The sequence below is a fragment of the Lontra canadensis genome, unplaced genomic scaffold, assembly GCF_010015895.1.
Source record: "Lontra canadensis isolate GAN:19392208 unplaced genomic scaffold, GSC_riverotter_1.0 scaffold3, whole genome shotgun sequence".
NCBI classification, from domain to species: domain Eukaryota; kingdom Metazoa; phylum Chordata; class Mammalia; order Carnivora; family Mustelidae; genus Lontra; species Lontra canadensis.
The window spans coordinates 6,517,282-6,543,667 of record NW_022630997.1 but is presented as its reverse complement, the minus strand read 5'-3'; the positions used below and the strand labels follow the sequence as shown (position 1 = coordinate 6,543,667).

Below are 26,386 nucleotides of genomic sequence, written 5' to 3'. Positions count from 1 at the left end.
AGGGAGCCTGGTTGGCTCAGTCAGTAAAGCGTGCGACTCTTGATTTTGGGGCTCTGAGTTCGAGCCCCATGTTGGGCATAGAGATTACTTAAAAATAAAATCTTGAAAAAAATAAAATGCATCACCCCTAGAGAGTCTGGGGGAATTAACTAACCTGTGTTCCTTCCCATCCAAAAAGAATAATCTTGAAACTCATTTCCTCCAGGAAGTAAGCCTGGTCTATTTCTGGAATGGGCTGTGTAGGGGATTAAATCTGTACTTAGTCACTGCTATGAGTCAGGCATTGTCCCAAGGGATTTATGTTTTTTCTTACATTCTTCCAAAAATGCCACAAGGAAGAGCTTTACAGACGAAGGAACTGAAGTTCAGAGAAGTTAACTAACTTGCTTACAGTCACACAGCCATCGAAGGGCAGAGCCAGGTTTCAGCCTAGCCCAGACTGGTCCCCAGTTTCCTGCTCAGTCTATACCCCTTGTTCCTTACTGGGTGACTCATCTATTTAGGTGTTCTTCTTTGCATGGCCTCCATCATATTGACTCAACCAGGTTTGCTTATGTTCTTAAGGTTCGTGTGTACATTGACTAGAGTGTCAGTGGGTCTGTCTTTCCCCTGTGGTAACCCAACTTTTATGAAAGGATGGGCACCAGAAGAGTGCCACCAATATCTCCTCATCATCTCTGATGTAGCTACAATTCCTTCTGAAGAGACTTCCTGGCCCCACTTCCTGTGTTCACAGTGGCTCCTGTGTGCAGGCCAAATCCCTGCCAAAATGGTGGCACCTGCTCCCGGCATAGGCGGAGAACCAAGTTCACCTGTACCTGCCATGACCAGTTCAAGGGGAGATTCTGTGAAATAGGTATGGGTCTCTACCGCCTCTTCAACAGAAACTCTGGGCCACAGGGAGGCCTTTGGGATCCTTTTATGTTTGGGTTTTGTTCCCAGAATGGAGTTCACGTCAAGATTCCCAAACTCTACTATTGCCTTGGCCTTCTAACCAAAGGGCATAGGGTGCACCAAGCTCTGTGTAAATAAAGTCACAAACTGGGATGTAGTATAGGGCAATCGAGCATGCCTGGGCCTCCCTGGGCCTCAACCCACAGGCCACCATCCCTTGCGCGAGCCAAACTTAAAGAATTAATTTCCATCTACCCACAACCACCATGTTTTAAGTTTTTAAGCTGGGTTGAACATGGGATATACAAGCCACTCTCTAGAATTCATGGTGGAATCTCAGGGTGATCAGTATTCAGGCCCAATCCTCTCCCTACTTGATGCACCTGCCAGGTCCTCTTCAGGAGCAACATGCCAGTCCCTCTCAGTTCCCGTGTCCCTGCTTACTCTTTCCAAGGTCCTGATGACTGCTACGTTGGTGATGGCTATTCCTACCGAGGGAAAGTGAGTAAGACAGTCAACCAACACTCATGCCTTTACTGGAACTCCCACCTCCTCTTGCAGGAGAATTACAACATGTTTATGGAAGATGCTGAGACCCATGGGATTGGGGAGCACAATTTCTGCAGGTAAAACTAACATTCTTCTCCATGAGCAGTCTTGGGCGCTTGTCAGTGTAAGGGTTTCTCTGTCCATTTCCCCTGCTTCTAGTGTTCCTTGGCCAGCTTAGAAATTGGGGAGCGGAACACTGAAACTCATCAGCTTTCTTTCTGGGAAGGTTTTCCTACACAGGATATGCTAGGTTTTGCTGCTGTAACAAACAGCTCCCAAATCCTAGTGGCTTGAATACCGTGAGGTTTAGTTTTCACTGTGGCTGCATGTGTCATGAGGGCTGGGGAATGAGGAGTGAGGGAGAATCTTAGCTCCACAGAGTTACTCAAATACCCAGGAAAGGCAAGGAGAAACTCGAAAACAGAGCTTGAATTTTTTTTACTGCCTGAATCTAGAATGGATGCATCATCTCTGCACATATATTTTATTGGACAGAAATAGTCATGCTTTATCCTGCCTGACTTCAAGGGAAAAATGTAAAAGATAAAATGGAATGTCTAGTCAGCATTGCAATCTCTGCCACAAGGATGCTCAGGTTTTCCCACATCAGGATAACCCCATTTCTACTATGGTGATGACTAGTTATCTTCTTCCCTTTCTGCTGTCTCCAGACACCTCTGATGGCTTCCTCCACTGCTCTAACCAAGGCCAAGGATGCATATCATCTGCTTACAAGGAACAGGAATTTTTTTGTATGGCTGGTTTCATTAAGCCAGAGGATTTCCCTTGCGTGAAATACAAATTATCTCCCACTTTCACTCACTTTGAGCTGTTTCCTTCTTGGAAGGTTCTTCAGAGTGATGCCCATGGTAGGCTTCCTCAGAGAATTCTCATGCACAGGATTTAGAAGTCTGGGCAGAGGAGCTCTTCTTTTACCATGTGTCTGTGGCTATTTCACTTTCCTGACCAAGGAGAATCTTCAACAGGGATCTCATTTCTTTGCCTACAAACAATTTGATATGTCCCATGGATCTGGCACAAGGCTTGTCAACTATTTTCTGATCATTGGGATTCTTCTCTGCAAGTTAAGTTTTTCCAAAAACACTATGTGCCAGGGTTTGTTAAGCTTTTGGAAGAATGGAATGGAAAGTGGTCCCTGGAAGAATGTAGGAACTTGGTACTCTCTTATCCAAAGGTCCTTTGATGAAGTTCAGTGGCTTCACCAAGCCTTAACCTTGGATTATTTTGTGTTTTCATTTTAGAAACCCAGATGGAGATAAAAAGCCCTGGTGTTTCATTAAAGCCAACAGTGCAAAGGTGAAATGGGAGTACTGTGATATCTCAGCTTGCTCAGCCCTAGGTAAGACCATGGTTGTCCCAAAGTCCCAGTAAGGGTGAGGTTGCATGTCAATAGATAGAAGTTCCTGCACCCCATCTCTTCTACACTGTCCACCCACCATACTGGTTTTACCAATTGCCATCCCAGTGGAAACCCAAATGCCCAATCCTCTGCTCCCCTTTCAGGATGCCTAGCATGCCTGGATACCTTTGTAAACTGAGGCCAGTGATCCAATTATAAACTCATGTTTCCTGACTCCCAGTCAGTGTACTCAGCAAATACTTGTGGATTTCTTGATTTTATGCCCAGTACTATGCCAGGTCTCCAGTATACAGTGGTGATCAAATATTGGCTGAGACTCCATAGCCTCTCAGGATGCGACATGGACAGAATTCCAGCCTCATGATCTTCCTGGCAGTCCTCTCTGGCCCACCTCTCTAACCACGTCGGGTGGTTGGGATTACCTCCCTGGATAGTTTCAATTCTGTGCCTTTGCTTTCATGGTCAGCTCTGTCTAGAATACTGACATATGTCTGATTTTGTCCATCTCCAACTATTCTTTAAAAATCAACTCAAGTAACCCTTCCTCCAGTGATGGATTTACACATTTACACACAAGTTTTTGTATACATGTCAGAATAAGAAGTAAAAAACAACATGTTTATCATTAATTCTATAGACTTGCTTCATAGGAATCCAAGTATTAACACATATTAATTGTGCACCTACTACCTGCCTTCCTGGTATACATCAGTGCAGTCTCTTAACTCTGAAGCTTGCTAAGCTGCTGGACTCGGAGTCATACCTCCGACAGCCTCCTTCTGAGGCCCTGGAAGGAAAGTGAGTGGTGTGATTTGTCTTTCTTGTGTCCCACAGACATTGCTGACCCAGAGGGAAGCCCCACAGAGCCTCTGACCAACCTTCCAGGGTTTGACTCATGTGGGAGGACTGGGATGACAGAGAAGAAGATCAAGAGGATCTATGGAGGCTTTAAGAGCACGGCGGGCAAGCACCCGTGGCAGGCATCCCTGCAGACCTCATTGCCACTGGCCACCTCCATGCCCCAAGGCCACTTCTGTGGGGGAGCACTGATCCACCCCTGCTGGGTGCTTACTGCTGCCCACTGTACTGAGTAGGTGCCTACTGAAAGCAGAGGCTAGAGAGACTCGAGTCTCTGGTGGGTGTTCTCCCCTTCCCATCAGATCAGCATTTTGGTGACTCTGGCAGGACCAGAGGGGCTGATCTAACCCTAAGAGCAAAAGAGTGGCTCCTTAAAACCAGATGGAAAAGAGCTACCATGTCTAGAATGCTTACCACGGACATTACATGCATTATGACAGTTAATCCTGAACACAATCTGCGGGAAGACAAGCTGAGAAAGGACAGGGATTTTTACTTTTATTTATTGTAATATACCCAATACCTAGTGCAGGTCTTCATACAGTGCCCGTCCTTAGAAAATATTTGTGCAGTGAAAAAATTTATTGTTATTCTCGTTTCGTAAACAACGACCCAGGGTCTTGGGAAGGTTTAGGACCTTGTGTAAAGTCATGTGTAAAGTGAGTAGGTAAATGGGATATGAACCCAGATTGGCCTGTTTCCTTAACCTCTCAAGTCTTGCCCTGAACAGAGACAACAGCATGCTCCTATTGGATGCCATTACCATGAACCTCCTGGTTTTGTGTGTCTTCAGCCATGACTCCTGTTTGGCCTAAAGAAGCCAGCACTACTTCCCCTGAGTTCCCCAAGTTCATGGTCTTGGGCTGGTCCCATGTAGCCCAGGCTACATGGGACCAGCCCAAGACCATGAACTTTTGTGGCAGCCTTGAAAGTCTTCCTATCCAGTGTCATTAAGCAAATTCTTCTGACATTCCTCAAACACGCAAACATTAACCTCCACAGAGAATAGTTGTTCAAGAAGTTCATTGACTGCTCTTTAGCAAATCCCAGGGGGAACAGGAGGTCTCTCAGGAAATGTGGAATACACATCACAGCTTACATTTGGAGACTGTGTTTCCTCACATTTTCTTATTTGGACCACACAGCAAGGTTCTGTGAGCAAGACAATAGTTATAGATGAGGATACCAAGACTGCAGAAGGTTGGGTCATTTGTCCAAGGTCAGCCAGCAACCAGTGCTCAGCTTCAGTCTCTCAAATACCTTCTTACCTTCCCTTGCAGCATAAAGACCAAACATCTGAAAGTGGTGTTAGGGGACCAGGACCTGAAGAAGACAGAATTCCATGAGCAGAGATTTGGGGTGGAGAAGATCTTCAAGTACACCCACTATAATGAAAGAGAAGAGATTCCCCACAATGACATTGGCAAGTCTACTCGATGGCAGATCTCCTATGGGTCTTGTTCCTGGGTAGATTTCATGACTGATGGAAAGTTGAGGTTTGGTCCTAAAAGATGCTTTTATCTTTTTGGTCCCTCACAGACTCTATAAGGTGGAGAATTTATTCCAGAACCTTTTAGTTTTAAGGGTCTGTGTTGATGTTATGGATAAATGAGGGGAAGAAGTGCTAGCAAGGCTACATTGTACAAAGAAGTCAGCCTTGAATCCTAGCTCCTCCCTTTCTAGCTGGCTTCACTCCTCCAAGCCTCAGCTCCTCTTCTGTAAAATGAATACACTGGTGTACAACAGTCAGCTTCCTGTGTGTTCAGTGACATGACGTGCATATGTCCCCATGTACATCTGGCATCTGGTAGGTGCTTGGATGTAAAGGCAATGATGTTAAGCTACTGGCTGCTCAGCATTACCCAAATTCTCCATTCCTGGAAACTGTCACTCTCTCTCTTTCCTCAATATCTTATTTTTCCCTCTTGAAGCTTGTTCTTTAAAAAATGGATTAGAAACTATTTCAAACTCCTCTATTTTTTTTTTAATATTATGCTCAGCCTGAAGAGTGATTCCTCCCCCAAGAGAAGTTAAAAGAATGCAGTGGCCAAGGAGCGAGGCATTTGTTTGTTAGGCACTGGGAGTGGGGCTTTGCTCTGTCTACCTCCTGATCAAGATGAAGCTAATGACAGAGAAGATATCATCATTCATTTCCTCTTTCTCTCCCTCCCTACTAGCTTTGCTCAAGCTAAAGCCAGTGGATGGTCACTGTGCTTTGGAATCCAAATACGTGAAGACTGTATGTTTGCCGGATAACATTTTCCCCTCTGGGACTGAGTGTCACATCTCTGGCTGGGGTGTGACAGAAACAGGTGAGTCTGGCCGTGCACCCTCCTGAGATGAAGGTGGGTTGCATTAACCAGAGAAGAAAGGGGTCAAACTCAACATCCCTTCTGAACTTGAAATCAGTGTTCTGTTGAAGATGTATTACCAAAAGAAGAGATTACCTCATGGCTAAAGCTCTAGTTAAATCTCATTACTTCCAGGGAGCCTTCCTTGATCTTTCTCTCTGTCCCTGTCCCCTACCTTGACCTACATCAAGTATTGATCCTGTATCCACAGAGATCTCTCTCCTTCCCTAGGTAGATTGGAAAGAGGATAGATTATAAACAAGATGGATTTGACATCAGACAGACTTGGGTTAGGTTGTTGGCTTTGTCACTTGGACAGTTGAGTTTTAGTTCCTCCACAACCACACTTACCTCCTAGGTTTGGAATCATGATAAAAGGAGCTGATAGAGTTCTATGGAGATATTCACTAAGTCAGCCCCTGGAGGGCGGAGTCCGTGCTTGTTCACCTGTCTCCCCTGGAGTACTTTGCTCAGGGGTCTTCACATTGTAGGCATTCTATAAACTTTCTTAAACCAAGCTATTAATTTGTCTCTATGATGTGGTCTTATCCAAAAAAGTAACCACAGGATTAATTTCCTCATGTGCTGACAAGATTATATTCTCTAACATATAAACTTCAGAAGTGTGTTTCAAGTCTTTCTCAAAGACTCAAAATAGATTTCTCCCCCCCCCAAAAAAAATCTTGTCCTTAATAATAGAAAGCAAGAAACACTTAAATAGACCTGTATTCCTGAAGAAAATGAAATGTAATATACAAATTTACCAGAAGGCTTTTGGGAAAGAAGATTTCGGGTTAATCAGATCTAGGGTTAACGGGAGACCGGTCTTCACGGGGATCATCAGTGTCGTGCACCTAAACCTTTCAATATCACCGTGCTGACCAGAGCACACTGAACAGACCAGAGGACCTGCTCTGGGAAGTGGGTAATCTAACAGAGCAACCAGGACACTGCACCTGTCATTAGGAATCTACTGTGTGCCAGCCCTCCGCTAGGAAATTTAAAAAGTGGTTTAAGACACTATCCCTGCCCTTCTGACCTGATGGTCTAGTTGGGAAGAGAGAAGAGAGAATAAATGTCTCTGTTCCACTGTGATATAAGCACAGCGCGGAAGGTCTAAAAAACCATGGTGAAGCCAGGAGGCCAAGAGCTCCCGTCCTTGAAAGAGGAGACTCCTAAGCCAAGCTTAGACATGGGACCATCTTCTTATCCATGCTAGCTTCTGGTGGGGCAGGTGTTACCCGGGTCCCCACAGTGGTGACTTCTTTCCTCTACCCCACAGGGGAAGGCTCCCGCCATCTCCTGGATGCCAAGGTCAAGCTGATTGCCAACACCTTGTGCAACTCCCACCGACTCTACGACCACATGATCGACGACAGCATGATTTGTGCAGGAAACCTGCAGAAGCCTGGGAAAGATTCCTGCCAGGTCAGAGGTTCCAAATGGCACTTGGAGAAGGGGGACGTGGGTGAGAGCTTGTGCTGCCAGACTGAGAGCCCAGGGCTGGGAGAATGGTTCAGAGGCCCACCTGCCGTAAAGCTGAGGCTCAGGCAGGTGCACCTGTCCTCTGGCAAGTTGGTACCCATATCCATCCAGGAGGATCCGGCACAGTGACTATAGCAGCCACTTGGCCTGCCCTGTCTAATTTAATTCTCATGACCCTGGTGAAGGGGATATCATCATCACCAGATCACAGACATTTCGAGAAATGATCTTGGCCTAGAGTACCTAGGTGGTGAGTGGCAGAGCGAGAATTTGCTTCCCTGTGTTTAAATGTGAAGATGGTGCCTCTGGTCTCGGCCCTGGGCAACGGGGCTGAAAATCCCAACGAGGACCCAGGTAAGAGACCAGTGTCTAGGAGAAAGATGACATGCCCTGAGAATTCGCAATAATAATAACTAAGCATTGGGATTTGCATATGTATGTACATGTGTATGTGAGAGCGAGACCAAGACAGGGGTGGGGATTCAGCTGTAGCAAACTAAGTGGTTGAGTGGCTCCTTATCCTGCTGGCCTTCCCTCCAGTCTAGGACTTTGGGGGACCTCAAGCCATGGAAGCCTATGGTGACTCAGAGGTTGCAGGACAGGGAGAGGGTGGAGGTTCCATTGACTGGTGCCAAGGGTTCTCAAGCCTTTCCCTCACGTCGGAGACCAGGCCCCATGGTGTCTCTCTCTATAGAGGTCATATCTCACCAGAGACATCCTTCCTAGACTCCAAGGAACACTTAAGCTTAGAATTTTCTGTCTGTCATCCTCAAAAGTCCCCCAGCTGTCTGGGAAACCCCAGTGTGGACACACTCAAACCTCAGCTCCCCCTCTTACAAAGGGGCCCAGCGATGATCTGCCAGCCTCGAGCTGGGATGGGAAATCACCATCACTCTCTCTCAGGTTTGTGCCTTCCCAAGGGGCCGCAGATATCCACCTACTCAAAAGAGGGTTGCGGGCTGATGGGTGTGATTTGTCTGAACCCCCTGGAAGATGAGTAAGGAAACAGATCATTTCGTTCTCTAGGTATTTCGAGGGCTTTGCTCGCAGGCTTTGGAAACAGTCACGGGTTTGAATCCTGGCTCTTTCTCTTTTGACTTTTGTCCATCACTGAATTCCTTTGTCAGCTTGGGCTGCTCTAGTAAATCCCCATAGATCGACTCAAATAGCATGGATGTCTTTCTCCCGGTTCTGGAGGCTGGCTGTCCAGATCAGGGTGTCAGCATAGTCAGGCTCCAGGGGACGCCCTCTCCCAGGTTACAGACAGCCGACTCCTTGTGACCTCACAGGAGGAAACAGGGGGCTACCCCTGTGGGGCCCCTTTTCCCAGGGAACTAATCCCATGCTCCATGACTTCGCCTCATCTCCTCCCAAACGCCCCACCCACCGATAGCATCACATTGGGGAGTTAGGCTTCAACATCGGGATTTGGGGGAGGAACACATTTCAGCTCGTTACACTGAAATAATTCTCCAATCTCGGGTGCCTAATCTACAATATGGAAATAACGTATGCATAAAATCCTAAAGTGTGGCTAAGATTCAAAGAGATGATTCACTAAAAATCCTCTCACTGGCTAGTGTAAGCCATGATGCACCGTGAGAGCCGTCCCTTCTCACCAGCCTCCTCTTGCCATGTGAGCTGGGCTCAACCAGAACTAGGCACTGTTCTATGTACTTGACAGACATTAATCTGCACAGGAGCTGGGGCGGGGTGGGGGGAGGTCTGTTGTTCTCCACAACCCATGTGGAGAACATGTGAGAAACTGAGGCCCACTTCAGCGGGCCTGGTTTGGAACTAAGAAGATCTAATCCCATAGACCGTGTTGACAATCTAGACTATGTTGTCTCTGAGCCCCATCCTCCCCACACTGTGTGTGCCCTGTGGGGCCTGGGAGGACTCTGTCCAAACAGGGTAACACCCCCCCACACCAGACCTTGCAGGAATGAGAAGTTGGGGGCCCCTGAGAACTCGCTGTAACTACGAGTCATGACTAAGTGTGTGGAAGCAGGGGCGTGACCACTGTGGTCCAGCCCTCTGGCTTCTCTGCCAACCGCTCATGGACTCAGGGGCCTATGGTGGTACTCGCTTCTCTCCCTTCAGAGCTTTGTGTCTTAGGAGGCGTTGGAAAAGCCCTGCCACCACTTTCCAGAGAAACCCACTGGGGCGATTTCCTCCATTGCCCCCTGGCATCTCCTCATGGAAGGCGGAGTGTGCCTCTGAATGTATCCTGATTCATAAAGCTGAACTCAGGTGTCTTTTTTCCCTCAGGGTGACTCTGGAGGCCCTCTGACCTGTGAGAAGAACGGCACCTACTATGTCTATGGGATAGTGAGCTGGGGCCTGGAATGTGGGAAGAAGCCAGGAGTCTACACCCAAGTTACCAAATTCCTGAGTTGGATCAGAGCCACCATCCAAAAGGAGGGTAGCTTCTAAGGTGTCTTCTGAACCTGAGAGCCCATTGTCCCGAGCACCTGGACAAGGCCAGGCCTCTTGGGCAGCACTGGATGCCCCGGGAGCCCCCAGGAGGCCATATAGCCGAGTGGCCATGCTCTAAGCAGAGAAAACGGCCTCCCAGCCTGGGGCCACCCCAGACCAGCACGTCCACTGCTTTATCAGGCTGCCTCGTGGGTAACCCAAGAAGTGCCAGAACCCACCCAATAGATACTTTGTTGGCTTCCCTTCAAACATGGACACCTTCTAGAAAATCACAGACCGCCTTCACCTCAGATATTTGCAAACGTGGGATCTCAGAATGACCGGAGCCAGCGGGAGTCACCTTGACATCTTTATTCCTCATCCCAGACATCCAAGGTATGCCACAGAATGGGCCACCCACTTCCAGGATTAGACGGGAAACCAAAAATACAAGATTCTCTGTGGCTTTCTGAGAGTCGTTGTTTTAGTAAAGGGGGCTCGGGGAAGGGCTGCCGCACGGTTTTTTCAGCTCGCTCGAACGGAAGCACGTCTCTGCTGGGCACCTTTCCTCCTGAGCCTCTTTCCCAAGAATCCTGGGCGGATGTAGCTCACTCACAACGACAGAACCTTCCTCCTGTTGACATGTAGAATCTCCATGGCATCTGGGTTCACGTCCCCCCTCTGATTATCCGTGGGCCCCACAGCCTCTGGCCCCCCCTGCGGAAATCAAACACACGTCCCTGAGTCAGAGTGAAGTTTCCGCCCGGCTCCCACAGGATGAGAGATGCTATCCCACCCCGCCCTGGCCCTCCTCCCCCCTCCCCGAGAGAAAGGATCCTCGAGGCAAGAAGGAGAAAGAAGCAAAGCCAATGTCTCATTTAGACGTGGTGTCTTTCTTCAGAACAAAGTAGGGTTCAAAACCCAGACCGCTGCAGCCAGCGAGTCCCTGACGCTTTCTACGCACGTAATGAACCAGCAGTGAGCGCAGCCTGGGCTGCCGTGGCCTGCGATTGAAGGAGAGCCCCGGTAGGTTTGTCTCCGCACAACTAATGGCTGTGACTTCAGAGAAAACCCTGCAGGAAGTTTAACCCGGGTGTCACCCGCCCGGCCATCTCAGACCCATGAAATTAGGCGCCTTGCCCCAGCTGTGTTCCTTACTTCTTCAGAGCCGGCTGACCTTTGGCCAAAAATAAAGTTTGAAAAGAAACAATGAGTCTGCCTTTCCCCACGGCCTTGCCGGCTGGGGTGGATTTGCAGCTGGCAACTCACAGAAGCCCCCTGGAGACTCGGGCCCCTCGCCTTGGCCAGTTCCGCCGCCCGCCGAGCCATTTCCACTTTGTAGGAGCCGGGAGGTGTCCAGCCAATACCTCTGGTCAGGTTCAAGTCAGATTTGTACTTGACCTTAGGGGAGGGAAGCAAGACAAATAGGTCAGCAGGGTCTGGGGCGGTGGAACATATGCCGTTGTCAGTAAAGCCAGGACAAGGGGAGTGAACTCCTCCTAGAGCTGCTGCGCGGAGGGCCCGATGTGCTATGAGCCAGGCCGGCATGTCCCTGGGCTTTGCATCTTTTGACTCAAGCAACAGGAGTGACACTGGGGGCCCAGGGTGGGGAGGATCGGTTCAAGTCTGAGCTCCCACCTCGACTCGCTCCATGGCCTCAGGAAAACCATTTTCCTTCTCTGGGCTTCAGCTGCCTCCCAGGGAAAGTGCAAGGACAGAGTTAGGGACCGGCTAGGACCTCTTAGAAACAATGTGGCAGAACCGTTGAGAGCTTGAGCTCTCACATCAAACCAAATGGGGTTCGTATTCCAGGCCTACCCCCTTTCGCTGGGTGATCTTGAGTCAGCTCCCTAACCTTTCCAGGCCTGCGTTTTCTCATCTGGAAATTGAGGCAGGGACGGGTTGCTGTGGAAGCTCCAGGACGCTATGCTTGAGAAAGCATTTGGCAGCGAGCCTGGTCCACGGTAGAGACTCCACAAATTAGAATTATTAGTCCTTCTGGCTCTACAGTGTTAGGTCTCCCAGATTCTATCTCAGCCCCGCTCCCCCCCGAAGGTCATGGGGGATGCTGTGTGGTGGCCGAGGCAGGGGAGGAGGGGCTTGGCTGGGCGGGAGTCGGGGGCACGGGGGACAGCTCACATCGCTCTGCAGCTGGTGGGCCTTCTGCGCGTGCTTCAGGCCTAGCTGCTCCGGGTCGCAGGTGGGCTGGGGCAGGGGCTGCCTGTAGCCTGTGTCGCTGGCCAGCTGCTGGCTCCTCCTGGCCTGGATGAAGCCGGGCTGGTCCGGGCGGCTGTGGAACTGGGACCGACTCTTGGCAAAGTCCTTCTTGTACTCGTTGTCACTCTGGAGTTTGCCGACGCTGAGGAAATGCCTCATCCGTGGGTCGTCGTTGACGCTGCGGTAACCAATATGCAGGCCCCGGTCCCGTAGGAAGGCCTCTTTGTACCGGAACTGCAGGTCAGAGAAACAGAGATGGGTCCTGGGGACCTGCCTGCCCTCCCGGGCCAGCCCACAGGATTCTCAGCAGGAAGTGCACCACGGGGTAAGAGGACAGCTTCGGATTCAGGCAGACCTGGAATCTAGAGCTCCCTCTGCTACCTTCTAGCTGTGTGGCCTGGGGCCAGTTACTGAGTCTCTCTGAGCCTCCATTTCCTCACCCGATAAAATGGGAGAACGAGCTTCCACCCCACGGGACACGGAGAGGATTCAGTGAGTTGGGGGCTGAGATTCAGGTTCGTGCCCAGCGAGCAGCAGCTGGGGGTACTAAGGCTAACTAAGGTACTAACTCAACAGGAAGAGGAGCACGCCCACTCTCTCAGCGGCCACTCTTCCTTTGATTCCTCCCAGCCTCCAGGGACCCCGTCCACGGTTCCTCAAACTATCTATAGGGAAGGATCAGATTCATTTTGTTTTGGTTTTTGAACTTCCAACCCATCAAAGACCCAAAGGTGGTTCTACAGCATCTCATTCATATGTTGTGGCAACACCCAAGCCAGCCTCTGCCCTGCTGCAGACGAGTCCCCCGGGCACAGGCTTGGTTGTCACAACGACTGGTTGCCAAAAATGTTTCTGAACGCTTGTTCTTGATTTCTGGACCGATTGTGGGCAGATGCGAGCTAGTCACGAGTGATCCATGATCTACCTTCCTTTTCCATAAAAATGGCTGCCATGTTTTGAACACCTGTTACTTGCATGGCACTGGAAACCATGTTGTTTTCAGTCCTACATTGATCCTAGGAGATGAAAATTGTATCCCCATTTCACAGATGTAGATGTGAGCTTTCGAAGAATGCAAGCAACTTGCCTAACACTACACAGCCAAGTCCCAAGTGACTGAGCCAAGATTTGAACTCAAAATCAATCTAGGGGAAAAGCTCAATCTCTTTCTACCCTGTCACATTGCACTTCAGCTAGAAGTCCCTTTATTGTGGATTAACACATCAGTCACATGTTAGTTCACTTCTAGGGACCCATACGTCAACTTCTAAGAGTGTCCTCCCCAACCTGAAATTTCTGGCTAAGGTTCTAGAAACTAAGGGCCTATTTTTAATTTCATTTGAAATACTTGTCAGGTTTGGGTGCCTGACGGTTTGCTTTTCAACAGAACTGGGAAAAGCAGTTAGACCTATTAGTGACAGAGGGACAGGGAGCCCAAGGTCTTACATCACTGGCGATCTCCCTGGATGCCCGGGCAGTCTGGAATGGAATGGCATCCAGCCTGAAGTCATAGCCGCCAGCCCGGGACTGTTCCCAAGAGCTTCTGTAGGCTTTCTAGATGGGGAAAACAGAAAACTGAATGAACAGGGAGTGGGAACCCCATACCTAGTATGTTTTTAGCTCTGAGCAGGAATGAATGCATACCCTCCACCCTGCAGGTGTCCAAGGACAGAGCCATGGCCTCACATCCATCCCAAGGAGCTCCCCAAGCTCTTGGAACTGGTGGGGCTGGCCACGGGGGGCGCTCAGCTCTAAGTTCCTGGTTTGAGCATCAGGCCCTGCTCTGGGGGGTCTGGGGTCTGTGAGTCTGGCTCATTTGCTACATCCTGGTGGTACCAGAGGTCCTGTCCTACTCTTTCCTGTCTTTACATTCACTTTCAGTGCCTCGGGTCTGCAGCTTCTGGATGCCAGAACTCAAAGTTCGAGAACTCTGCTTCTTCCCTCATGCTAAAAGCTCTCCATTCCTTGGGTCCAGGCACCCATGTGTTTGTTAGCTCCAATGACTTCCTGGGGGCCCCCTCGGCTACTTCTGAAGCCGAGTCCCACCATCACAATGAAGCATTACGCCTCCCACAGGTAGCCCCCTGGTGCCCACATGGGAGGAAGAGCCTTCACCTGAATTAAATTGATTGCCAAGAAACTGACCGAGTTCCTGACCCATGTATTTCACATCTTCCTCTTTCATTTTTTCCCTTTTGAAGTTGTTCTCACACACCCTCCGGGAGTCTGTAATCACATCCTCTTGGTCCTCAGGTAGACCCACATACCGGAGAGAGCATCAAAATCTCCCATGCCTTCATGTAGCTACTATTTTTTTTTTTTTTTTAAGATAAGGGAATGGCTCCATGAAAGGAACCATCTGGAGATCCCAGCGGAGGGCTGTCCTTTATTCGGCCACAGAGAAGGGGGACAGCAGGTGAGACACATCAGCAGCAGACGACAAAGTGACAGCCCCAGACCGTGTCAGTGGCTCACTCATTCCAAGAGTCACAGCAGATCAGGAGGCCCCTGAAGAACCTTACTTTTGTCACTTGGAAATAGAGGTCATGGCTGAGGCTATGATCTACAGGGGATTGAGGGGATTAAGCAAAGGAGGGATGGCAGATAAAAGCAAAGGGCCTCGCACCACTGCACAACTGGGCCTGAAACCAGAGGGGCCCACGGAGAAGGAGCCACATTGTTGTGGAGCTCACCCTCCATCACCTTCACCATCATCATCATCTCCAACTCCAACATCCAAACCCACCAACCACGAGCCAAATACCTGCTGTGTTCAGGGGCCTATTTGCCTAATTGATTGGTCACACATAGCCCCGAGGATTCAGTTTACTGGGTCACCATGGATGGAGCAGGCAGGATGGAATGATAGGTAGACAGAGAGCAACATTCAGATAAGGACAGAGCAAGCATCACCTTTAGCATTCCGCCCCCTGATACGGTGGCCCCACAAACAGTAGCATATACAGCAAATAGAGTCCAAGCCCTTAGCATCCCCTGGGAAAGGGACAGCTGGCGCCTTCCTACAAAGGGTCTCCACGCCGGATCTGGGCTAGGCAAGGACGCCAAACTTTCCTCAGCACCAAGCTCCGACATCACCCCACTCTGGCGTCTGATGCACCCCAGCTCTCCAGCCTCCACAACGGAGGCTCACCTAGTGCAAGGGGCCGAAATTGGGGTTCTCCCCAAGGCGCCCGCTCCCTGTCCCCTGCTCCTTCCCCCTGTATACTATTTGCTTGATGGCGATCACTTCCTGCCTGAGTTTTTTTTTATTCTGTTGAGGTTTCTGCCTTGCCACTGGGAGCCTTTAGATTCCGTAGGCCCTTTGATTTGGAACCCTGGGCGTCCTCCTCTTTATCACAGTGGGCGCAGTTTTGTCCTCATCCTCACACATTAGAGTCATTTGATTTTTAGTTATTTCGGCTGCCTTACACATCTCAACGGCTTTCTTTGCCCAGGAAGGTCACTCTCCCCGCACATCTTCCTCACAGAGCACTTGATCCAATTGTGAGCGTTCTCCACGCCCCCGAAGAAGTGCTCTTTCAAAAGAGGTTCACGAGTTCCCCACATCCCACATGCCCCAGCGGCTCATTTCAGCTCCGGGACTCTGCAGACTGGCATCCCTCGTGAGCCGAGAGGCGCTCTGTCGCCAGCCCAGGGTGGCCGTCCTCCTTCGGCCGGGCCCCAAAGGGACTAGCCGTCTCACCCCGGTTTTCCCGGCTCAGGGCTTCCAATCCCGGCGGCCGGCGGAGGCCGGGCCTTCCCCCCCATCCTCGGAGCACGAACGCCATGGAGGTTTTGTCCCAGCTCTGCTGAGGGGGAGGTCCCGCTTCCCCCAGATGGAGGTCAGCCCACCAGAGCTGCTGTTCTAAAATTATCACTCACACATCCCTCAAAAGCCTCAAATGGTCATAATAACTCATATTTACAAAGCACCGTCGCATTCACCGCGTGGGATCCCACAGGGCTTTACAAACGCCACAAACTAATACACACGCTAACTAGAAGGCGCCTGGCGCCGCCCCCCTGCGAGGCAGCCACCTCTGGGGGGCGCGGGAGCAGCTGTCGATCCGCGGGCAGCCCCAGGACACAATGCCCAGGCCAGGCCGGGAAGAATGGCTGGACTCTGGGAGGCCCCGCGCGGCCCCAGGCCGACACACTCAGCCTGTGTGATTCTGATCTGACGCCGCCGTTTGATTCTGCCGCCCGCCTACCTGTCATCCCCAGATCACAGCTTCGCCGGCCGATCGGCGGCCTATTCTGTGGCAACCGGGGCCTCCAACCCCCGCTAACAACACGCCCGGGTTTAGGAAACAGCATCTTGGTTATGCACGCAAAGGGCAGACATCTGAGGGGGACAGAAGTGTGGAGGCCGCCGCCTCCTGCACAAAGGGGCCGCTTGTGTTTGTGCCCGATGGACGACAATTGCGTGGCGAGAGAGGGCCGCCGGGCCTGCCGAGTCACCCGGCTCCGAGGAGACGTGTCCGGGAAAGAAACGGAGCAGGGGTCTACACCTGCCAGGGCCAGGGGAGCCCCTGACAGCAGCCTTCGCCCATCGTGCCCGGGAACCAGAGTTTTCAAGCTGGAAGGAGCCGCAGACATGGGTGGGCCCTGCTCCATCCCATTTTCCAGTTGAGGAAACTGGGGCCTGGAGAGGAAAGTGGCTCAGACTCACACGTGCTGTCTGTCTCCCTGTTGGTTCTGGGTTCTTCCTGTCTCAAGTCCTCTCCTTCCTGGGACTTTTCTCCCCCCAACAAATACAATCCAGTGCGGGTGTAGACACATTTGCAGAAGGAGGGGCACGCCCCACAAAGCATGGCTCCACTTACGTCACTCAGATGCAGTGCGTTGAGGCGGGCTCGGCTGAAATCTGGGTGGTCGGGGATCGGGGTGTACCTGTGCAGGGATTCCGCATCCCCCAGCCTGTACAGGCGCTGTGGGGGAGACAGGCTGCGGTCAATGCAGAACAGGCAGCTGGCCGAGGTTATGGGTGAGAAGCAGGCTGCCCCTCCCCCTGGGTGCCATGGGAGCAGAACACAGCCCTGCCCACGGGAGAGCATCCCTCCAGAACCCACCACTGGACCCACCGCGCCCATGGGCCGAGAGTCAGGGAGGGTTGGCAGGTGCTAAGTAGCCCCCATTTAAATATTTATCAAGATCTGCTCCAAATAGGCCCCAAACCAGCATCCTGGTTGGCCTCACCTGTGTGGTTTTACAAACAGTATAAGGTGTGGGGCTCTTTTGAGACTCTTTGCAATTGAGTATTGTTAAGTTTTCTACTAGTATGAAGATGGATTAATGCCCTTATTGCTTAATAATAAATGAATAGTAATAATAAAAAGACACAACCATTAATCCTAAAAATGCCTTAATATGTTTTAAGAAAATTAAAGTTTTCAGAGTCTACCTGGGTCCCAGGAAGACACAAGTTTAAAACTCAAGCTTTCTCTTAGTTGCTATTTTTAGAGCAGTGATCTAAGAGCTACAAAGAATTTTAGAACAGGATAGAGTCTCATCTCCTTTTAGAGAGGATAATATAGTATTGAATATTCTGATCCTTTTCCAAATTCAGTTTGGGCTTCACGAACGTGAACCTGTCGGTATATTTGGACTCTGTGTGACCAGGGGTCAGCTTTGTCACTGTGTGTGCAAAATCAAATCCCTCGACGAGGTCAGAGAAAAAATATTTAAGTTCCTATACTTCAAAATAAATATAGGAGGGAAGAAATGAGGCTAAATCATACAGAGAGAATAGAAGCAGAAAGAAGCCTTTAATATAGCTGTTCTTTCTTTTTTCTAACTGGGTTATGTTCAGCTTTTAATTTCATTACCATCTATCAATAATTCAGATATATCTCATCTAGTGTTAGTAAAAGATCATCAATAATACACAGTATTAATATTATTATGATTATGAACCAAACCATAATAAGGGGCCTGCATTAAGGACCTCCTACATTCCCCATATGTGCTAAAAGGTTCACATATGTTTATTTATTTCTCATTTAATTCACTTAATTGCCCTCCTTTCAAATAAGGGAATGGAGGTTAGGAGAGAACAAGTTAACTGGCCCTACATCACCCAAGTAGTAGACAGAAGGTTTGCATTCCCATCTATCCCAAGCCCGTGCTCTTAAGCACTGAGTACTGAGCAACACTACCCACTCCTGGGCACCTACAGTTGATGACGAAAACATACCCACCTCATTGCAATGCATGTAGCTGTTCTTGGCATGAACCAGGTCTGGGGAGTCAACCACCGTGGTGAACTTGATACTATCTGGTTTCTTACGGTATTTGGTCTATAAGAGAAAGACACGGATTCCCACGAAACAGTTGAATACAATGTATTTTTCTGAGTGCAGCTTCACTCCACCCACTGGGTACTGGATGTGCCAATGACACTACTGAAAAACAAGTCTCTCTTCTTGGTGGGCACCTCACAGGGTCTCTAAGCTGTCTCTGTGATAAGGAGCATTTTACAAGTATTCACGCTCCTGCACAATTCCAAGGCATATCACAGGAAAGGAATTCAGTAGAGGGAAGGACTCAGCATCAATGCAGACCCCGTCCAAATAAGTTTGGCTACTAAGAGATGGAAGGTCGCAGCGCCACCCTTGAGGGGATCCCCAGACCTGAGTCTACAGACCAGCAATATTGTGGGGGGGTTGGTAAAGGTAACCATCCCTCTGCAGTACGTGATGTTATCTGAAATCAGATAACCGCAGACACAACGCTTTGCATAAACTCTGTAGGTGGATGGCAAATTCTGCCCCCAAGAAAACAATGACCCAGTTTAGCTCATAGCCATCTAATGTACCTACCGGGAATCTTCTAGTGCATCATCTGTCTCTCATTACCCAGTACAGAACATGAATTTCACGCCCCAGCAAGTGAACTCATTTGGAGGGAAATCTTGTTCTGTCTTGTGATTTGGTTGCAAAAGGCCAGGAAAAAACTGGGAGTCTAGTGGCCATGGGGTCCTCTTGGGGTTTTTACCCCATAAACAGGTTCCCTCTTCAGGAGGAAATAAATGCCAGGTTGCATTTATGAGAGAGTTGGGTGAGTGGTACCTCGCTGATGAGTTCTCCAGCCTTCTTGGCACTCTCCAGCTGGGGGGAACTCAGTGTCAGCCATCCCGTTCCCCTCATGCCCATCAGGTCTGACTTGTAGCGAAACTGCAGGAAGAAGATCATTGGCTTTTACCAACAGAGGGCCAAAGACCATCAGGTTATTTCAAGGTGCTTGATTTGTAATAGCATCTGTATTCATCTTCATCGTAACACGTCAACATCTTCATTCAGAGTGCATTGTGCACATCATTAAGTCAAACCGTACAAGGGTATGTACTCTGCCAGGAATTAAATAATGGGTCATGCAGAAGATCCAAGCAGGCCCCACCTGTGAATGGGCAGGGTTAAAGTCAAGGGAATGGATGCACATGACTGCTTAAAAAAAGAGTAGAGACTCACACCCAAGCCCAGCCATCAGTCTGGATCATTCTGTTCCCTTCTGGCAGCGAGGAGACTGCCTGCCCGCCTTCCTGCCTGCCTAAAGAGAACAGTTTTACCCACCTTCAGGTGATCAAAGGGCCCAGAGCCCTGGGTCAAACCTGCTGGGACTCAGAGCAAATCGCTTTACCAAAATGTGACTCAGTTTCTCTCTGTGATAGCTGAAGGTCATCACAACCCTTCTGTTCTCATGAGAACTCCTGAGAGGCCTCGAGAGCAAAGGCCACTCAATGCGTTGGATCTGGTTTTGTCTCGTGGTGGTAGGGGGGGAGCGAGGGGGCAGAGACAATGCCAGCAGGACTCTGAGGACCACACACACTTAGATACAACCGGCCTACAGCATGAGAGGCATTTTAATTTTTTTGTGCCTGGATTTACCTCCCCTTCCCGCTGTTGGCTCGGGATTTGCTTATATCACAACGACGGGCTAGGTCTCATCCATTTTCTTCATTTTAAGGACTCAGAAGATTAGAACTACAGCAGCATTCCTGGGTGAAAATCCTAAGCGGTGAGTAGGACAATAGGTCTGATTAGGAGTCTCCTAACACGTTAAATCTTATTACCCTTCCACGATCTGCCCACCATTACCTAGGACAAGACGGTTGTAGGAATGCTTTTCTTCTCTACTTTATGGAAATTAGGCATTTTTAAAGGTGGAAAAGGACTCTCCAAGGAAATCTAAAATCTGGATCTAAACGAGGTTGATAGTGTTTCTCTAATTTAGATATAAGCTCTGCTGTAACGCCAAATACCACTCCAGAAACCAGTCTTCTGGCCTTTTTAGTTTCCTTTCATTTCAGGATTCACAGCGTCCCTCACAGCTGGCCTCAAAGAGGGTCCGTTTCTGATCTACTGTCTGCTGGTTAATGCTCCTGTGCAAATTCCACTCTGCCTTCCAACTGGTGAAGGGAGGCATCACTCAAGTTCAGGAGCAGGTCTCAAAACCCCATGTCAGTAAGATTGCTTTGTATGCCGCGATCTTTCGGTCTACACCGGCAAAGCTTTTGCCTTCCACTCTGATAAAGAACAGAGAAAATTGGATAAATTTCTAAGTTAGAGAGAATAATCCTACAGGGCCTCTTCACAGCCGGGCCTTGCTCCTTTCATACGCAAGATGAAGTGGGGAGCACGCTTTCAACTCGCCTTTTGTTGCGCTGAGCAGTACAATGGCAGGTAAGTCAGAAAGCAAGATGCTGGTTCCCCAAAGATCTGACTGGGCCTCAGACTCTCTTATAAATGGATTGTCTCTTGATATCTCAGCTCCCAGCCCAGGTTTGACTATTCACGCAGACCCTAAAAACAACACGCCTGCCCCGGACTTCACGATGAAAGAATGGGAGAGAGGAGGGGAGTCGAGAAGAATCAGCTACCCAAAGAAGGATTTGAAGAAGGATTCTAAGATAATAAGAGACCCTCTCACGCTGTCCAGCTGCACCTGGCTTCCCCAGATGGCCGTCTTGCTGTTTTCCCTTGCACGGATTAAGGCTTGGAAGCCACCTTCAGATTCTTACGTGGGGGTTCCTGGCACCCTTGTTCTGGAGCACAGGCTGCAGTTTTGGGTCCCCAATTCCTAACAATGTCAACAACTGCACCCAGGAAGTGACTGGGAGAGGAGGTATCTGGGTCCTATTAATGAAAATCTTTATACTCACCCTCTGGAGAGGTTTGCTTTATAATCACCCTCTTGCCAACCGGGGTTTGCCTTAGACTCATCACCTCACGCAACGTTCACACCACCCTGCAAAGGCGGGGTTCTTATACACATCTGCAGAACAATTTTGGTGTTCAAGGGACTGTTCAGATTCAGAAGAGCCGTGGATGGCTGGTCTCTGGGTGAACCAGACAGAGGGTCCTTAACAGAACCCTCAGGAGCCAGAGAGCCTGGGTTCCTAATCCAGCCACCGGGGGGAGCCAAAGAGCACCAAACCAGGAGTCTGGAGACCAGAGCCCCGCTTCCGCTCTGACTTGTGGTGAGGTCTGGAGCAAGTCATTTCCCTGCCAGCCTGTGACCCTGGGCAAGTTACTTAAAATCATAGTACTCTAGTCACTACATCTGTAAAAATGGGAGTCATATCAGCACATACTTAGATACTAAATGAGATAGTTCGTGCAAAGTATTGAAGCAAATGCCAGGTTCAGAATAGATATTCTATACATTTTAGCTATTGTTATTATTGTTTCTGATGGAGAAACTGAGGCTCAAAAAGCTTACAGAGTCTGCCCAAGGTCATGCAGCTGTAAAAGGTGGGGCCAGGGCTGTCTCCTTGACAGTCCCTACAGGTGTTTTTCAGGTCTCCCTGCAGCTTCTGTGCAAAATCATGGCCATTCACAGTAGAGCATTCCCTGGGCAGAGTATGAGTCTCAGATATGTTCCAGAGCCAAGCACAGGACAGGCAAGGCTTGAGCGATCATGGCCTGAAACCTTCGCCAGAGAGGTGAGCACCTCTTGGCTCCCTCTGGCCCAACCCACAGCTTTCTTTCTGGCCTACGTAGGAGAAGGCAGGAGAAGCAGCTGCAGGCCAGGGGTCCTGCTCCTCCCCCAGACTCTGCTGAATTGGATGAACACACGTAGAGCCTTTGTTCCTTTTCCTATGCATCATAACCACATGAAATTAGATTTTCAATAACGACCACAAGAAAACGGAAGCCTCAAAAGCAGCTGGGCTTGATGGGGTGTCCTCTGTTCATAGCAGCTTGGAATCCACACTCCCAAACTATCAAACTTCAGATCTATAAAGCCATGTATGAAGCACAATACGGTGATTTAAAAAGTTAAGCAACAGGTTCTCAGCATTCAAAATTGTAGTCCACAGCCTATCTCGTAAAACGTCCGTTTAAGGGTGCCAACCACCATTTCCTGGGAAGTCCTCTTCTTTTTAAATTATTCTTCCTACTGGCTTTAGGGCTAAAATATCCTTTCTTTTCAGAAAAAAAAAAAGTGATATAAATGGTAGCTTGAGGTAATTTTTTTTTCTCACTTAGCTAAAAAAAAAAAAACACACAATATATGGATGCCACCTTCTTATAAACATCTACCCACAAACCCTGAAATCTGAGGTCACCAATCAAATCAACCCTCTCTAGTCTTCTGTTGCCTAGGAAGTGAAGAGACAGCTCGAGGACACGTAGCCCGTAAGTGACAAAGTGGGGCTTCCGACCAACATCTTTGGGTTCCCAGCTTGGTGCGAGATGGCCTGTGTATCTCCCTCTGGGATATGCCCTGCCCCAGAGGTTTGGCTCCCACTCCCTGTCTCCAAGGAGCAGCCCACTGACAAGAGGGTCAGGCCGCGAGCTCTTCTTGCAGACGAGGCTTGGCCATCTAGCAAGCGGAAGGCCTTTCCAGCAGAACGCAGCGGGCGCCGTGGTGACCACGCCCTCTGTATGGAGCCCCGTGAGCTCCCCCTACTCCACACTGGACTTGCTCGTGAACCCTGTGTTGCTGCTCTTCCAGCAGACTGTGATGAATAATTAGGTGATCCTTAAACCATCACCGCCCTGGCTCATAAGTAACCCCCACTCATGTGTTTATGATTTTCTACCTGTGCCACATCATTCAACCTAAGAGCAGTCGTTGCCCTAAAGACAACCGGAATTGTAAGGATTGGTGTAGAGAACAATCCAAATAGCTTACACTTCCTGGCCCGTTTCTATGGACCAGACGCCACACTGGGTGCTTCATATAGACCAACCAGTCGGCCAGGGATGCTGCAAGGCACGGGGCGGGGCCCACAGCGAAGAATTCTCTGGCCCAGAACATCCAGGTTGCTGGAGTTGAGAAACCCTGATATGGATGGGAAGGGTTAATGTGACAACAGTCCCATGGGCTGTGTTCTAAAATGAGAGTTCCTTCCTCGTAGGGCTGCTCTGAGGTATAGAGAGACAGCATGTGCCCGGTCTCGTGGCACAGCACCTGCTGCACTGCACGTGCTTCACACGTGCCGACCACGCCCACACTGGGTGGTTAGCGGGTTCCTAAGTGCCGACCACGCCCACACTGCCTCATTAGCGGGTTCCTAAGTGCCGACCACGCCCACACTGCCTCATTAGCGGGTTCCTAGGTGCCGACCACGCCCACACTGCCTCATTAGCGGGTTCCTAGGTGCCGACCACGCCCACACTGTGTTGTTAACACGTCCAAGTGGAGGAAGCTGAGGAGTGGAGGGGGATGGGACGGACTCCGGCACACGTTGGGGGAGCTCCCCACCAACCTGTTTGGGTCCCTTGCCTGGGTGTGGACCTCTCCCTTCTGTGTCTGTTGTCTACACTGGGGTTGTGGGAAGCATGACTCCCCCGCCTTGAACTCCCTCCACGAGAGCAAGGTGGGTGAGATCGTGGGTTCTACTGCCAGTCCTGCCTGGGCATCTCCCGCATGACCTTGTCTGTTAAAGATGAGTCATAACTGTCCCTGCCTCATGGCATGAGAGCAAGAGGGACAGTAATGGCAGTCAGTCAGTCAGCATCAGCCATGATTGGATCTACTGTTTTCCGGTCATGACCTTCACCCCCACCACTCAGCGTCCAGCCCCAGAGCTCTCTCAGACTCCACTCCAGGCCACGTCCTCCTCACTCGCCCACTTGCTTCTTGCCAGCCTCAAATAAGCTGAGGCTCCTTCCACTCAGGGACTTGGCCTTGGGATTTGCTCTTCTGTTGGCTGGAGTGGTATCCCCTTCCCTTATCAACTTTGGTCTTTGCTCAAATGTCGCCTTTTCAGTGGTAACTGCCCGGACCCCACCCCTGATTTTAAATTGCACGTGTGCAGGTCCACACACACCTTCGCACCTACCCTGCCGCCCTGCTTTGTCTGTCTCCACAACATGCGTCACCATCAGACATGTGTCGCCATCAGACATACTACGTATCCTTCTTCTCATATTCTGTCTCCCTCCCATATTGTGGAAGCCCCATGAGCACAGCAGTTTTTTTACTCTTACTGACTGTGGTATCCCCAGGGCCTGGAATGATGCCTGATACATAGCAGGTGCTCAAGAAACAGTTGTTTCCTGATTGATTGATTAATTAATTGATTGATTAATCAATCAAGAAACAACTTGATTGATTGATTCCAACTCAGATGTCCTAACACGGAGACCCAGCAAGTCCTGGTTTTGATGGGGTGGGGAAGGTAAGGGAGAAGCAGAGATTACACCCAGTCTTGGTGGGAGGAGGAAGGCTGGTGTGCAGCCCGAAGGCCCCCTACCTCACTCTGCAGGGCATGAGCTCTCTTGGCCCAGGACATCTTCAGGTCCTCAGGCAGAGCCGTGAACTCGTGGCACCGTGTCCTGTAGTCGTGGTCGCTGGCGAGGGCCTGGGCCTTCCTGGCATGGACCAGGTGTACCATGTCCAAGGGCAGGTGACACTGGGCGTGGCTGCTGGCCGCCCCTCGCCTGTACTGAAGCTCGCTCTGCAGCTGGCCCACCCGCCAGCAGTGCTGGAGCCGGGGGTCGTCGCTCACGCTCCGGACCCCGATCAGCCTTCCTCGCTCCTTCACAAAGTCATGTCTGTAGAGAAACTGCAAGGAGGACTGCTGTCAGGGGCCAGCATTCGGCCTGCTTCAATTCCATCTGCACGTTTTCACTGCAGACCCTCGAAAAATCACCTAGTCTTTGGTGAGGATGTGATGATTATAAGAACCACAGTGAGGTTGGCCCGAGAGCATGCTTCCTCCCTGGGGGATGAACAATTAAAACATCGCTCCATTCTTCCTATCTAATTAAAACCAGATCCTCAGAACCAAAGAAAAGGGCCCACTCCCTTAAACGTGTCCTGTGGCCAAAAGGAATTTATCAAAAAAGGTAAAAGAGAAACTTGTGCTTTAACCGTGCGTACTTGGCAAAACATGAAACCCAAAAGACAGGATCCGTTTATTTGAAGTCCACATTTTCTGTGATTTGTTTGTGGGAAAGAGAAAGTCACCTTCATGTCCCAAAGCTATGGACGCTATCGACAGAGTGGCTGAAACACAGCTGGCAATTCCTCACGCCAACATGTGAAACTACAGAGAGCCAAGAGGAAGATGTGTTAGGGCTGTGTTACGGTTTCTAGAGCAAGTTCTGCTTCGAGTTCCAGGTGAAGTTAGGCAGTGCACATGTTACTGGGGGCTGGGGAGTTGGGGGTGGTTGTGATTGTGGCTCAGGAACTGCAATTAGAAATAGATCGTCATCTCTCTCCTGCTGGAGATCTTTACCTGAATTTAGTCCCTGATTAACAGAGTCTTTCTTTCCCTCCCTCCATCAAAGAATCTCATTTCTAACTAATATATTCTGCAGGTGACATCCTGTCTCACAGGGTGATAGATTTGCTTTAATTCAGGAAAATCAGCCCTAGACGTTGTTCTACATGAAGTTAACAGACATTAGGCAAGATGGAAGGTCATATCATTCAACTCACATCACTGGCTCGATCTCCAGAGACACGAGCAGCCTGGAAGGGGAGAGCATCTATTGTCAGCTTGTAGCCTTGAGCACGGAGATTACGCCAAGACTCCTGGTATTTTGCCTACAGTAGGAACACATGTAGATCTTCTTAAAAAAAAAAAAAAATGACATGTTTCGGGGAACAAAGGCTACCCCTTTCATTTGTAATACAGTGTTCCAGAATCGATCCCTGACGAGTGAAATCTCTCTTTTTTGCGAAGACAATCTCATTAGCACACACACTGTAGTGCGCGCTGACGCATTTGGACACAACACACTTGCGAAAAGGTGTATGTACTGTGAGTCCCGAA

The 26,386-nt window shown here is 49.8% G+C and overlaps 2 protein-coding genes across 8 annotated transcripts in view; one reads left to right on the top strand and one right to left on the bottom strand.

Annotated features, from left to right (window-relative positions):
• HABP2 (hyaluronan binding protein 2) overlaps nt 1-10,227 on the top strand; it is a 31,856-nt gene extending 21,629 nt beyond the window's left edge. The window contains exons 6-13 of the mRNA XM_032879566.1: nt 737-856; nt 1,349-1,520; nt 2,706-2,803; nt 3,659-3,914; nt 4,963-5,105; nt 5,860-5,994; nt 7,316-7,461; nt 9,790-10,227. Of these exons, the coding sequence (XP_032735457.1) occupies nt 737-856; nt 1,349-1,520; nt 2,706-2,803; nt 3,659-3,914; nt 4,963-5,105; nt 5,860-5,994; nt 7,316-7,461; nt 9,790-9,954 (1,235 nt within the window). The 3' untranslated portion in view covers nt 9,955-10,227. The remainder of the gene's footprint in view (nt 1-736; nt 857-1,348; nt 1,521-2,705; nt 2,804-3,658; nt 3,915-4,962; nt 5,106-5,859; nt 5,995-7,315; nt 7,462-9,789) is intronic.
• A 66-nt stretch (nt 10,228-10,293) lies between these two features.
• The window catches only part of NRAP (nebulin related anchoring protein), a 69,691-nt gene continuing 53,598 nt past the window's right edge, over nt 10,294-26,386 (bottom strand). For all 7 annotated transcript variants that reach the window (XM_032879554.1, XM_032879501.1, XM_032879537.1 and 4 more), the window contains 9 exons: nt 26,050-26,157; nt 24,860-25,171; nt 19,224-19,328; nt 18,354-18,452; nt 16,980-17,084; nt 13,600-13,707; nt 12,076-12,387; nt 11,206-11,337; nt 10,294-10,653 (listed from right to left, as the gene is read on the bottom strand). In XM_032879554.1, the coding sequence (XP_032735445.1) occupies nt 10,549-10,653; nt 11,206-11,337; nt 12,076-12,387; nt 13,600-13,707; nt 16,980-17,084; nt 18,354-18,452; nt 19,224-19,328; nt 24,860-25,171; nt 26,050-26,157 (1,386 nt within the window). In that variant the 3' untranslated portion in view covers nt 10,294-10,548. The remainder of the gene's footprint in view (nt 10,654-11,205; nt 11,338-12,075; nt 12,388-13,599; nt 13,708-16,979; nt 17,085-18,353; nt 18,453-19,223; nt 19,329-24,859; nt 25,172-26,049; nt 26,158-26,386) is intronic.